The sequence below is a fragment of the Triticum aestivum genome, chromosome 7B (assembly GCF_018294505.1).
Source record: "Triticum aestivum cultivar Chinese Spring chromosome 7B, IWGSC CS RefSeq v2.1, whole genome shotgun sequence".
Lineage (NCBI taxonomy): Eukaryota > Viridiplantae > Streptophyta > Magnoliopsida > Poales > Poaceae > Triticum > Triticum aestivum.
The window spans coordinates 223329309-223342495 of record NC_057813.1 but is presented as its reverse complement, the minus strand read 5'-3'; the positions used below and the strand labels follow the sequence as shown (position 1 = coordinate 223342495).

Genomic DNA, 13187 nt, shown 5'->3' with positions numbered 1-13187 from the left:
CTTTCTCCAAACCTCTTCGCCCGGGCATAGCTCGCTCTGCCTTCTAGGTCTCCGGATCGTCGACTTCGTCGCCAGCCGCCTCCTGTCGCTGGTCTCCGCCGCCGTCAATGGATTTCATCTCCACCGTTGCCGCCGTAGCGAGTTCATCGCCGAACTAGGGTATGAACTCGATCACAGTTCTATCCTCGTCTGATTCTCAGCACATTGTGTTCATTATGATTCTTGCCACGATTGAAACACCTCTATCCAGTCAAAACAATCCTTAGAATAGATGCGTTTTGAAAATTTAGGGTTAGGTTTCCGCCGAAACCATCTCGGACCCACCGAGTTGAAAAACTCGGTCCCACCGATTCGGCTAACGCCATTGCTCTAGTAACTCTCGGTCTGACCGAGAATTGCTAATCGGTGTGACCGAATTTAGAACTTTGTGAAACCCTAGCAGTCTTGGTGCCACCGAACTGTGACTCGGTCTGATCGAGTTCACTAGTTTAGGTTCCAAAACTGCTTCGGTATCACCAAGTTTGAAAATCGGTTGATTCGAAATGCTTTCTGTGGAAAACTAAAACTAAGTTTTTGAATCATTCTTTTGCAAAAATCTCTGCATTTTGTGATGCTCATCCACTCTATCTCATCTATAACTATTCACAGGGTCAGCAGTTAGTGTTTGCATCGTGTCAGACCAAAATGATAGTCAGAACAGGGAAGAAGAGCAGATTCACATGAGTGAGGGCACTAGTCCCTCTAGCACTTCAGATGATGGCAGCAGAAGCACTCCCAGCAATTTGCCCAAAGCTGCCACCAGGACAAGGAAGAAAAGAACCACAGACTCTGAGGATGAGGATTATGTGGCAGTAGAGGATGAGGCCACTTCTAAAAAGAAAGTTCTCAGAAAGGTGTATGGCACAGCTGCAACAATCAAGCCTGGCATGAAGATCAAGGTGCCTGCTAAGAGGACTCCCATGTCCAAAGCCAGAGCCTCCACTCAAGTACCTTTGGAATCTCAACCCAAAGAGGCTGCTGCAGAAGGGAAGAAGAAGGAAAGAAAGAGAGGGAGATGGTGCAAGAAAGTTGATCCAATGGCAGAATTTGAGAAGCATTCTTCTGATGAAGAAGAGGAAGAAGAGGTTGCTGCACCAGCACCCAAGGCAGAAAAGCTAATGTGTGATGCTATAAAGTCAGGGGCTGCAACATCAAAGCCCAAAGAAGCACCCAAAGCTGCCTCCAAGTCCAAGAATGCACCAAAGAGGAATACTAGGAGTATACCAGCTGCAGAGAAGAACAAGGCCCTAGTGCCTGAAACTGTTGCTGAGGAAGAAGAAGATGAAGAGCATGTGTTGAGAAAACTGAAGCCAAAGATTCCAGACCACAATGATGCTCATCCTGTGGCTGAGAACATGAAGCCGATAAAGGATGCCGGACTCAGACAGTGGAGGTTGTCTGATCCCTATGCTATCAGGAGAAGGACTGTTGTTGACTACAGGTTCCACACTAAGGAACAACAGGATTTCTATGAGAAAGTGTTGTTGGATAAGAAGACTATAGTGTGTGATATGAGGTGGGTCGACTGGACCTACATGAAGGAGAATGAGGAACACTATCCTGGAGTGCAAGACAATTTCATTGCTTGTGGAGTTGCAGACTTTGTTGGGCAGAAGCTCACAAAGTGGAATGATGAGCTCATCATGCAATTCTACTCCATAGCACATTTCTATCCAGATGGCAGGATAGTGTGGATGTCTGAAGGTACAAGGTACCAATCAACTATTGAGGAATGGGCAAATCTGATCACTGCACCCAAGGAGCAGGAAGATGACTTGGATGTCTATGCCAAGAAGAAGATGGATCACAATTCCATGGCTCATATGCACAAGGAGATCCCAAATGCTGCAGTTGAGACACATAAATTTGGATCTGTACATTATCTTCTGTCAGGACTCCCAACGATCATCTGGATCCTCAGGCATACTCTATTTCCCAAGTCAGGTGACCACAACATGATAAGAGGCCATGCTATAAACTTGCTACACTTGTTTGATGTGCCACAGAAATTCAAGGTCATGAGCCTCATTGTTGAGACTATCAAGAGGACAGCAGTAGACCAGAAGAGAATTTGTGGATATGCCCCACAAATTCAGGAGTTGATTAAATCAAAGATGGGCACAGGCACATACTTGCTGGACAAGGAACATTTTGCTATCTATCCAGAATTTGAGGACAACCAAGTGGTTATGGATGAAGATGAACCATCTTATGTGCATGCTCAAGCCAAGGAGAAGGCAAGGACATAGAAGGCTACCAAGGTGCCAACAATGGAAGAGGCATCTCAGTACTTTCTGAAAAGCAAACAGGATCAACTAGGCTACTTGATCGCATCCACTCTAAGGATTGAGAAGGGGCTGGCCACCTTGACTCAAAACCAGGAGAGCCTGGAGAGGATCATGGAGCAGAAGTTCTACAATTTAGATGTGAAGGTGACTGAGATCCAGTCTGTTGTTGAGCAGCTTCAAGATGACATGGAGGAGAGGAAAGGCAAGACAACCACAGATGCATTTGCCAGAGTGCCTAGAGCTCAGAGATCAGCTGCAGTGCCAGTGACAGACACCAGAGCCACTTCATCTGCACCAGCTACAGCTCCTACAGCTCCAATGCAACCAGCTTCATCACCCACACCTCCAGCTCCATCTACATCAACTAATGCTTTCGTCCTTGGCGTTCTATCTACACCACCACCTGAAGATCAAGCCTGAGAGTCGATCTAGTACTATGCATTTTCTATGAACTTTTTGGTAACTTGTTTCCAAAGGGGGAGAAAAATGTATAGATCATAGGCTTCGAGAGAGAGTGTTGCTTTTTGTTCTCTCTTGCTTTGGTGGTTAAACTTTATTTTCTTGTTTGAGATACTCTATGTCTGTGTGATACTTGATGATCATGTGGTTGATCATATGCTACATTTATGCTTGTTGGATGACATTATCTTACTTATCCTTATATGATCATTCACTTTGCTTGGTGATGAGTGCATGTATTCAATCTTTATTATTTTCAGCGCTCCACCAAGATGTATGTGACATGGAAGAGTAACCCATGAGCCTAATTCCTTGTGCATTTGCAGTCCAAAGCAAATCTTAAACTATGCACAAATTTAGGGGGAGCTCTTGCTTATCACATACTTATCAAAGCGACGATGTTTTCCAATCTTATTATCATTTGTCGAAGCTTTGATCTATATGTTGTCATCAATTACCAAAAAGGGGGAGATTGAAAGTGCAACTATCCCTAGGTGGTTTTGGTAATTCATAACAACATATAGCTCATTGAGCTAATGCTATTCCAAGACAAATATTTCAGGAAAGCTCAATGAATGGCATGGCATGGATGATGAAAGTGGATCCCTCAAAATATTAAAGACAAAGGATTGGCTCCAGCTCAGAAGCTCAAGACTCTACATTTTACATTTTAGTGATCCAAGATCACATTGAGTCTATAGGAAAAGCCAATACTATCAAGGAGGGATGAGGTGTTGCTTAATGAGCCTCTTGCTTCAAGTGCTTAGTGATATGCTCCAAAAACCCTCAACTACTTTCTCACATCCACATATGACCTAAACCCAAAGTCAAAATCGGTCCTACCGATTCTTTCTATCCGGTGCCACCGAGTTCAAATGTCATAGCCACACTGCCACAAACCCTAGGCAAATCGGTCTCACCGATAGGGATCTCGGTCTCACCGAGATGGTATTGAAATCTCTCTGTTCCCCTTCGTCACGTTTCGGTCTAACCGAAGTGAGCGATCGGTCCCACCGAGATTGCAATGTAAACTCTCTGTTTCCCTTTCGTAACATTTCGGTCTCACCGAAAAGAGCGAATCGCTCCCACTGAGTTTACCTGACCAACTCTTTGGTTAGCTAATTACGAAAATCGGTCTCACCGAGTTTGTGTAATCGGTCTCACCAAGATTACGTTATGCCCTAACCCTAACCATATCGGTCTTACCGAGTTGCATGTCGGTCCCACTGAAAATCCTAACAGTCACTAGGTTTACTGAATCGGTCCGACCGAGTTTGTTGATTCGGTCCCACCGAGTTTGGTAAATTGTGTAGAACGGTTAGATTTTGTGTGGAGGCTATATATACCCCTCCACCTCCTCTTCATTCGTGGAGAGAGCCATCAGAACAAACCTACACTTCCAACTTACCAGTTCTGAGAGAGAACCACCTACTCATGTGTTGAGGCCAAGATATTCCATTCCTACCATATGAATCTTGATCTCTAGCCTTCCCCAAGTTGCTTTCCACTCAAATCTTCTTTCCACCAGATCCAAATCCTATGAGAGAGAGTTGAGTGTTGGGGAGACTATCATTTGAAGCACAAGAGCAAGGAGTTCATCATCAACGCACCATTTGTTACTTCTTGGAGAGTGGTGTCTCCTAGGTTGGCTAGGTGTCACTTGGGAGCCTCCGACAAGATTGTGGAGTTGAACCAAGGAGTTTGTAAGGGCAAGGAGATCGCCTACTTCGTGAAGATCTACCACTAGTGAGGCAAGTCCTTCGTGGGCGACGGCCATGGTGGGATAGACAAGGTTGCTTCTTCGTGAACCCTTCGTGGGTGGAGCCCTCCGTGAACTCGTGCAACCGTTACCCTTCGTGGGTTAAAGTCTCCATCAATGTGGATGTACGATAGCACCACCTATCAGAACCACGACAAAAATATCCGTGTCTCCAATTGCGTTTGAATCCTCCAAACCCTTTCCTTTACATTCTTGCAAGTTGCATGCTTTAAATTCCGCTGCTCATATACTCTTTGCATGCTTGCTTGAATTGTGTGAAGATTGCTTGACTTGTCCAAAGATAGCTAAAATCTGCCAAAGTCTAAAATTGGGAAAAGGTTAAGTTTTTAATTGGTCAAGTAGTCTAATCACCCCCCTCTAGACATACTTCAAGGTCCTACATGTGTCCATAAGAGTGGACTTCGAGCATGTTTAGCCAATGATTCGAAGAATGTGATCAAGAACTACTAGACAGATATGTTCGAACCTCAATTACTATGTTGTAGATTATTAGTCTTGTGAAGAAAACTATGTCGTGGATAGTGACATGATCGGTCGTCACCAGTAACTATGTTGTGGATAGTGACATGATCGGTTGTCACAAGTGTCACCAATAATCGATGATGATGCACAAGAGGATATGTCATTACATATTGTCTACATTAGCTTTAATTTTGGAGGTATAATCTTTATCCCCCCTCTATATTTGCTAGCCACTTGTACCCAAATCTATCTCCTCTTCCGATACAGTTGGAAGTAAGGCTAAAAGCACTCTTTTTTTCCTTTTTGTGAAGTCCATAAACCATACAAGAACACCTTAGATGGAAATTAAAATAACAAACAGGCCCAAGGGTATATTAACTCAGTTTATATGTGCCATCTCATGATATTGGGTAACTTGTGGGATATAGAAATGCGTTTTTAGTACTATAGGGAAGAGAGGTTGTAGAGAAGGCGGCTAAATGGCTCCCGAGCTCATCTGCTCCTGCGCATGGACAATAAAATCAAAAGAAATACTAGAAAAATCCAAAATAAATTTTGCATAGAAGATGGTCTAGTGCGTGAGGTTCATGCTAAATTTCAGCTCATTTGGATATCTGAGCAACTCTCAGCAAAAAAAAAACAAACAAAATTTGGGTCTGTGAAAAAGTTTACTATTTTGCACTGTTCGGGACAGAATTTTTTATTTTTGCTGAGAGCAGCTCACATGTCAAGATGAATTGAAATTTCGCACGGACCTAACACACTAGAATATTTAAAAAAAAATCAGGAATATGATTTTTTTTTAGTATTTGTTTTGATTTTACTGTTCACCGAGATCAGATGAGCTCAGGAGCCGAAATGGATATTCGGGTTGTAGAAACAGATTTGCTTATCACATTTGATTTGGAGTGTAGTATTTGCTTATCAGATTTTATTTGAGAAAATGCTTATCAGATTTTTTTATATATTTTTTTTGAGCAAAAGAAAATGCTTATCATATTTTGTGGAGAAATTTGCTCATTGTATTTGTTGGCCCAAAGTGTATTTTTTTGGGATCAAGCCCCAAGTTCTGTGCTCGAAAACCGAAACCACGGTCCATCACACCCACATACCGGGCCGGGCAGGGCCTCAGAATTTTGCGTAACCCCCGAGATAAAATCCATTCCGGTGGTACGCATGGCCGCAACAGTTCGTCACCCAGCTCCCAGCCCACCAAACCCGCCCCGGCGCCACCGTCCCCCGACCAGCGAAATCGCCTCCCTCCCTTTCGCCGCCTCGCTGCCCACGCCGCTGCTCTGCTCGGTCGAGTCCTCTTCCCTCGCCGCCTCCTGGTAAGCCTCGTCTCCTCCCCGCCTAATTCCGCGTCGCTGGGTGCGCGCGTGCTTGCCTGCCTGCTTGATCGCGTGTTGCTGGTGGGTTTCTCTCGGTTCCCGAATCGGATCCGCGCCGCTGCTCTTGTGTGTTTCTCCGACGGAATGCTCGGGTTCTTCATGTCTTGACGGCGGAGTTTTCCTTGTCCTCCGCTCCGCCGGCGTTCCCGGTTGCTTTTCCGCTGTAAGCTGCGAAGCTCTTGATGTTCGCTACCGGAATGTTCGATTTCCTCTCGTCTTGTTAGTGGAGTTTTTTTTTTCTCTCGTTCTCGGATTTTTCGGGATTTTCGCTTCAGGAAAGTTATTGGCGCCGCTAACCCTTGATGGTTGCTGGGATTTTTGGTTTTGCTGGCTTCTTGATGGAGTTTTTTCTAGTCATCTCAAGTCTGGTTCAATCTCTAGTCCGTGATTTTTGGGGTTCAGAATTCACTGTACTCATCCTCGTTGTTTCTTACTAGTTTCCAGGCGACAGGCGTGATGGTAGAGGAGAAGAGGGAGAGGGCGGAGGAGGCGTCCGACAGCCCGCAGAAGTCGCCGCGCCTGGACCCGCTGGCCGCGGCTGGTCCTGGACGCAGCGCCGCGTCTGCGTCTCCGACGGGGTGGAGCGAGTGGCCATCATCCGAGGAAGCGGAGGCGGCAACCAGCAGCGACAGTACTGTCGACAGCGGGCGGTGCGACCACATACTTTCCGATCTGGATATGGTGGTACATGATCTCAAGGTCGCAAACAAGGTCCTCAAGGAGCCTCGGAAGTGCCAGCGTCGTAATTGCAAGACGACCTGGAAGGGAGCCAGTGAGGACGACCAAGGGATGATGAAGTGCATAGACTGCGCCTATTTCTTCTGCTCTGGGTGGCCGGTGGACATAGAAAATCCGCAGGGACACGCCCGCTGGCACGCTGGCGAGCACCAGCATTGGGTTGCTCAGTGGTGCGATGAACCGAATTTGGGATACTGCTTCTTGTGTGCACACCCCATGAGACTCAGTGACTGGAGCGAAGATGACTATGCAGTGGCGGCCAGAAACGAAAAGGATCAGCAAATGCCGGGGGATAGCGTTGCAAAGGATGGCTGGGGAACAATGGCCGGCGTTGCAAAGGATGGCTGGGGAACAATGGCCAGCATTGCAAAGGAAGGGTGCGAGACGGGGGCCGAGAACCCGCAGAAACTCCCGCCCATGGACCTTCTGCTGCTTGCGTCTGCGGCTGAGAACACTCAGAAATATCCGCACCTGGACCTGCCTGCGTCCGAGGCATTGGTGTTGTCGAGCGAGTCGCCATCGACGGGGGAAGCGGAGGAGACCAGCGACTGCACATACGACATCGGGTCATGCGAGCACTTGTTCAAGGACAGGGAGGAGCTGGATGATATGGTGCGTGATATCAAGACCGCCGAGAAGCCCCCAGAGTGCGAGCATTTCCCATGCACTACCACCTGCACCTGGAGGGGAGCTGCTGCTGGGTTGATGGTGTGCACGGAGTGCACCTCTACTTTCTGCACCGGGGATAATGGGGACATGGAAAATCCGCAGGGACACGCCCGCTGGCACGCCACCAGGGACTACCATTGGGTTGCTCTGTGGTACAATGAACCGTATAAGGGCTACTGCTTCGAGTGTGGGCACGTTCTGAAGCTCGGTCAGGACAAGCTGAGCGATGATGAGTGGGCAACTGTGGCCAGAAATAAAAGGGATGAGCGGGCAATGTCGGCCAGCAATGGATGGGATGAGTGGGGAACAGTGGCCGAGAGTTATACAAAGGATTTGTGGGCAATAGTGACCGGCGATGATGCGTCTGGGTACTCTAATGGAAATGGCTGTGTTATCAGAGGGTTGCCAAATCTTGGAAACACATGCTACATGAATGCACTGCTGCAGTGTCTCCTTGCGCTCGGTGAGCTGAGGACAACGATTTTAGGACCGGGTGCTCGGCTGGGGAGAATTGGTCTGCACCTGAAGCAATTGTTTGTGGAGACAAGCAGCACAAATGATGCCAGACGCGCGCTGGATCCAGAGATGCTATTGAAAGATATGCGGGTATTTAATCCGCAGTTCAAGGGCTCTCTTATGCAGGATAGCCAAGAGTTTCTTACATCTTTGCGCAGTGCTTTGGAAGAGGAGACAAAGGACCTAAACAAATTGCATGGGGGCGCTGAGTTTCGTGCAATTGGCAATTCCATTTTTGGGGGCTGGTTGCGTCAGACCTTATACTGCATAAGTTGCCCAACTAAATCAGTTTTGGGTCTGCAATTCGATGAGCTCCAACTGGCGCTGCCATCAAAGGATTGTCCAGCCAGAAGTGTTACGTTACCACCAATGACCAGAAGCCGTGGATCTCCGACGAAGTCTCGTAAGGAACTATTCCAACAAACCGACAAGACTGATGGAGAAAAGATTCAAACAATTGCTGAAGGCGGTGATTCTCAGTTTCCTGGTTCAGAATTTGGAAATGAGGCCATAGAGAAAACACCCAAGCCTTTGCAAGTTGGTAAGTCTATGTGCTCCTCTAGCTAACTTAAAACATATAATGTGGATCAGGCCCACAGGTGTGGTATAGTGAGATCTAGTACCAGCTAGCTATTTTTCTGAACACAGAACACATGACACTTTCCGGTATGGAGCTCCGGTAATAGCTAAGTAGAGAAAATTGTTAAGGACATTTTACATATGCATTAAAAAGTAGCAGCAAAGCGTTCGGGGTGGCTACGAAAAATTGGGCTGGATGTTTCAACAGTCTTAGCATGAAAAAAGTGTTTGGTATAGTGTCGTAGTTTAAATTGACATTTGAAGATAGCTCAGGGTCTTGAGTCCTTACCTTCATAAAATAAGTGTTACTAAAAATGGTTGGTTAACTTAAGCGTTTGTGGATATTGTCGAAAAAAGAGAGCTTAGAACGTGGTGGATAAAGATTCTTAAATGTGCAAAGGATGAGGGTTTCAGGTTGCATAATCTTGCCAATGCTGATGAAACTAAATACCTGTATGCTTGAATCTGCAGATTCTACTGAAGTGGAGGATGTTGCACACGGTCGTTTGCAGACTCAGAAAAATGATGTCCCACGAGAGATCATTGAAGTGCCAATAAAAGTTCTTGATTTCATTCCTAACTTGTTTGATGACACTGAACGAATGGATGAATCAATAGTAGATCCTCACGGTCCAGAAGATACTGGTCCACCTCCACTTGTTGATATAGAAGCCAAGGAGAACACTTACTCAGTAGAATTTACTACAGAAGACAAGGGGAGAGCTCAGAGCAGTGATATTACTGATGATGAGGCAGTACATATGAACTCTGTTGCATCACTCGAGGACTGCTTGACACTTCTTTGCTATTGTCCGATGGGATGGAAATGTGATAACTGTTCCAAGGTTGTTGAGCTGCCGAGAACAAATGGAAGTGAAAATGGTGAACCGATGATAGCAAGTACCAATGTAAACCCAACAGTTGAAGGAGACCAGACTGAATTATCAGACAGGAAAACATGCCCAAGTGAGCGATCTAATGATTTGAATAGCTTGTCGGTACATTACACCTCTCCAAGTAGACAAACACATGGTTCAGATGCACATCACCAAGTTATTCTTTCTGAAGACAGAATTAGTGAAGAAATCACTTCAGGGATGAGCTATGATGAAAAGAACTCGGCCTCTTGCAGCACTACCAATAAAAAATCTGAAAGTCACGAAGTTGGTCAGGAAGCTGCACCTAGTTCCTTTCCAACTGATAAGCAGACTGACCTGCTGAGTGCCCAGGATAGTCAGGATACCGGCGACCAAAATCTAGGCAGTGGGAAGCCGGTAAAGCTGGATGATCATAGTGCGCAACAAGTGGAAGAAAACCGAATTGAGCAGAAATATGAGACTGGTGGTTTTCAAATACAATTGATTACTAAGCTGCCACCTGTGTTAACCATTCAACTGAAGAGATTCACCAATGCTCTTTCTAAAGTGAGAGGACATGTTAGCTTTAAAGAGATTCTTCATGCAGGACCGTTCATGGACCCCAGGTACCGACTTCTGATAGTTCTATACAGCAATTTATAAGACTGTTCTTTTATGCCTATTCCATTAAGTCCTTACCTTTAGAAATCCAGCAACTATTTTGTGTCATAGTTTGCTTCTACAAAGCTTTAGGAGTATTCCTTCTCTACAAAAATAGGCATTGCAGGTTACAGAAATGAAGGTTTTGAACACAAAATATATGTCAGACTTCAGGAATTTATATGTAAGTTTGTAAACTATTTTATAGGTTCAGGTTCAGACTACAATTTTTTTCTTGGTTCAGACTAGCATTTCGTACTTGTCAGGACACGATAATTGCAAGCTTGACTGAATCGTCTGAAGGCATCAGCTTAATTTGAGTGTGTACTGACAGCCTGATATGGACCGTCACCAGAACCCTGTGCCATTGATTGAAACTGTTAATATTTCTTTTTTAGTATAGGATACCATATTGCAATATGTATCAGATGTCCAGGCTGTTGAGTATAAACTCTATTCACCTTGGCAGTGTATCAGTATCACTGACCAAGTTATGATTATATTATCATCACCTTGGTGTAGTGTATAAAATCTGTTTGAAGTTTGGATTGTTAAGTATAGTTCTGGTTTTAGACTTGCAATTGGATGGATATCATATATATACAAACCTAACATCTTTGAATGACCTGTTGAGAATTAGTATGAGCCTTTATTTCTAATAGTTATAATTAGTAAGTATGTAATCAGTCACTTGAGATACACCATATTGTTTTGTTAATCTGATAGAGCTTTCTTGTTAACAAATGTCCAGTTTGTTGTTTGAAGAAAGACATTGCATTGTTGGTATTCCAGCTTAATCTTCAGTTTCCTTGCATCTGATCTAGCTGTTTATTACTACTTTTTTTTACTCTTCAGTTCCGAGGACAAAGGTAACTCCAGCTATCGTCTAGTTGGTGTCATTGAGCACCGTGGCCACGCCTTGAGTATAGGGCACTACGTTGCTTATGTGAGGGCAGGTCGCAAGGAGCAGAGCAGTGGTTCTTCCTCATGGGTTTGCGCAAGCGATCGCGACATCAAGGAAGTCCCCCTACAAGAAGTTCTCGGGTGCGAGGCGTACATGCTTTTCTATGAGAGGATGGATGACCATGGTATATCTGGGAGCCTAGCCACCAACTAACCAGACCAGATGGACAATGAGAAAGGATGCACAAGTTTGATTATAGCAAGCATAGCAATTGCCAAGTGTAGATAGATACATAGAGTCGTCATCACGTCCAATTTTGTTGCTTTGGCTGAGTCATTGCAAGATTTTGCATTGGTTGCAGCATGTACATTGCAGGGTAGTCTTTTTCCTTTTTGTTGCGAATTGATTGCAGGGTAGTCAACTGGAAAGAATTCGGCTAGTGTTGTTAGGCAGATGTTCACGGAGGCGGACATTTGGTCTATGGGGACATATACACCCTATATGGATTCTTTTTAGTAAGTCAACAAAAAGTCAAATAATTCTGAAAATATTTTCGAAATAAACTTGACCTTCCATTGTACATGTGAGAAAAGTTTCACAAAAAGAAAACCCCCCTTTGACTTGTTTTCAAGAAAAGACAATTTTTTGGCCAAAATAGTGTGAATAGTGACCTATAATAGTAAATAAATTTCTTTTTTTCGGTGTGAAGTCAACGTTGTTTTTTTCCGTGAAAATTTATATAGTAGTGCAAAAGTAAGTCAAGTTTATTCTAAAAATAGTTCTTACCTGTTTTGACTTTTTGTTGAATTATTAAAAAAAAACTCATATAGGGTGTATCTACAACCAGGAACCAAAGTGTATTTCCCAGATGTTCACACTCGTTTATAACCAGTTCTCTGTCCATGAGAAACACGTCTATTTCTCCATCATCTGTCCTTTACATATTGAGAAAAAAGAACAACATTGACTGTGCAGGACAGTGGAAAACATGGAACATATCCAATTAATAACAGTTGTTGATTGTTCTCGACCTATTCTGGACGCGTGGATTATGTGTATCCGAGTAGCGAGTCTAGTAAGTCTGAATCCACGGGAAAACGAAATCTACAGTCAACTGCCATTTTGCATTTTCCAACCCATCATAGGAGCGGCTTCGCCTGTCATTGCTACTGTTTCTCTTAGTTGGAATTGTTGCATTTTATTCAAATCACAAGAAAGAGGCAATCAGGAACCGATTGGTCGGCGAAGCTTAACAAAGGTCAACTACTACATAGAGACAACAACTACTAGTCATCAGCGACAGTGAAGCTGTCAGACACATAAGTTATTGCTTGGCAGATGAAACCGAGCCAATACGTTAGGCGGGCAAACTGAACGAGACCAAAGCGGGTCAGACGTGGAGTGGCAATCTCCGAAGCTACGATAGAGTCGATACACATAGAACCAAGCTACCATAAAGTTTTTCTGTTTCTAACATGGACAATACTTTCACTCATTTAGGCCATCCTCTTTTTTCTCCCTGCAAAAAAAAAGTTGCTGCTTATAATTTTGTTTTGGATAAATTTATAGACAAGTTGCCTGCTTACAAAGCTAATATACTCTCTGATGCTGCTAGGCTTGAGCTGATTAGATCTGTTTTCTCTGCTATTCCTGTGTACTACATGACTAATATTTTGCAATAAATTTATAGCCAAACTCACTGCTATTATTATGAATTTTTGGTGCAAATGAATTAGAGAAAATAATTCTATAGAAGCCTTTGTCTTAGAGCTTGGTATAAGGAATTTGCAAGCCGTAATGAAAGTATGATTCGTGCAGCTTCTTGGAGACTTGCTAAAGCCCCCT

General features: G+C 44.4%; 1 protein-coding gene across 1 annotated transcript; it reads left to right on the top strand.

Moving 5' to 3' along the window:
• Positions 1–6204: 6204 nt before the first annotated feature.
• On the top strand, positions 6205–12198 carry LOC123159234 (ubiquitin carboxyl-terminal hydrolase 16). Its single transcript, XM_044577060.1, has 4 exons — positions 6205–6359; positions 6857–8883; positions 9393–10404; positions 11294–12198. Exons 1-4 carry the CDS (start codon positions 6205–6207, stop codon positions 11553–11555), a joined length of 3456 nt encoding a protein of 1151 aa, XP_044432995.1. The 3' UTR covers positions 11556–12198.
• Positions 12199–13187: the final 989 nt, after the last annotated feature.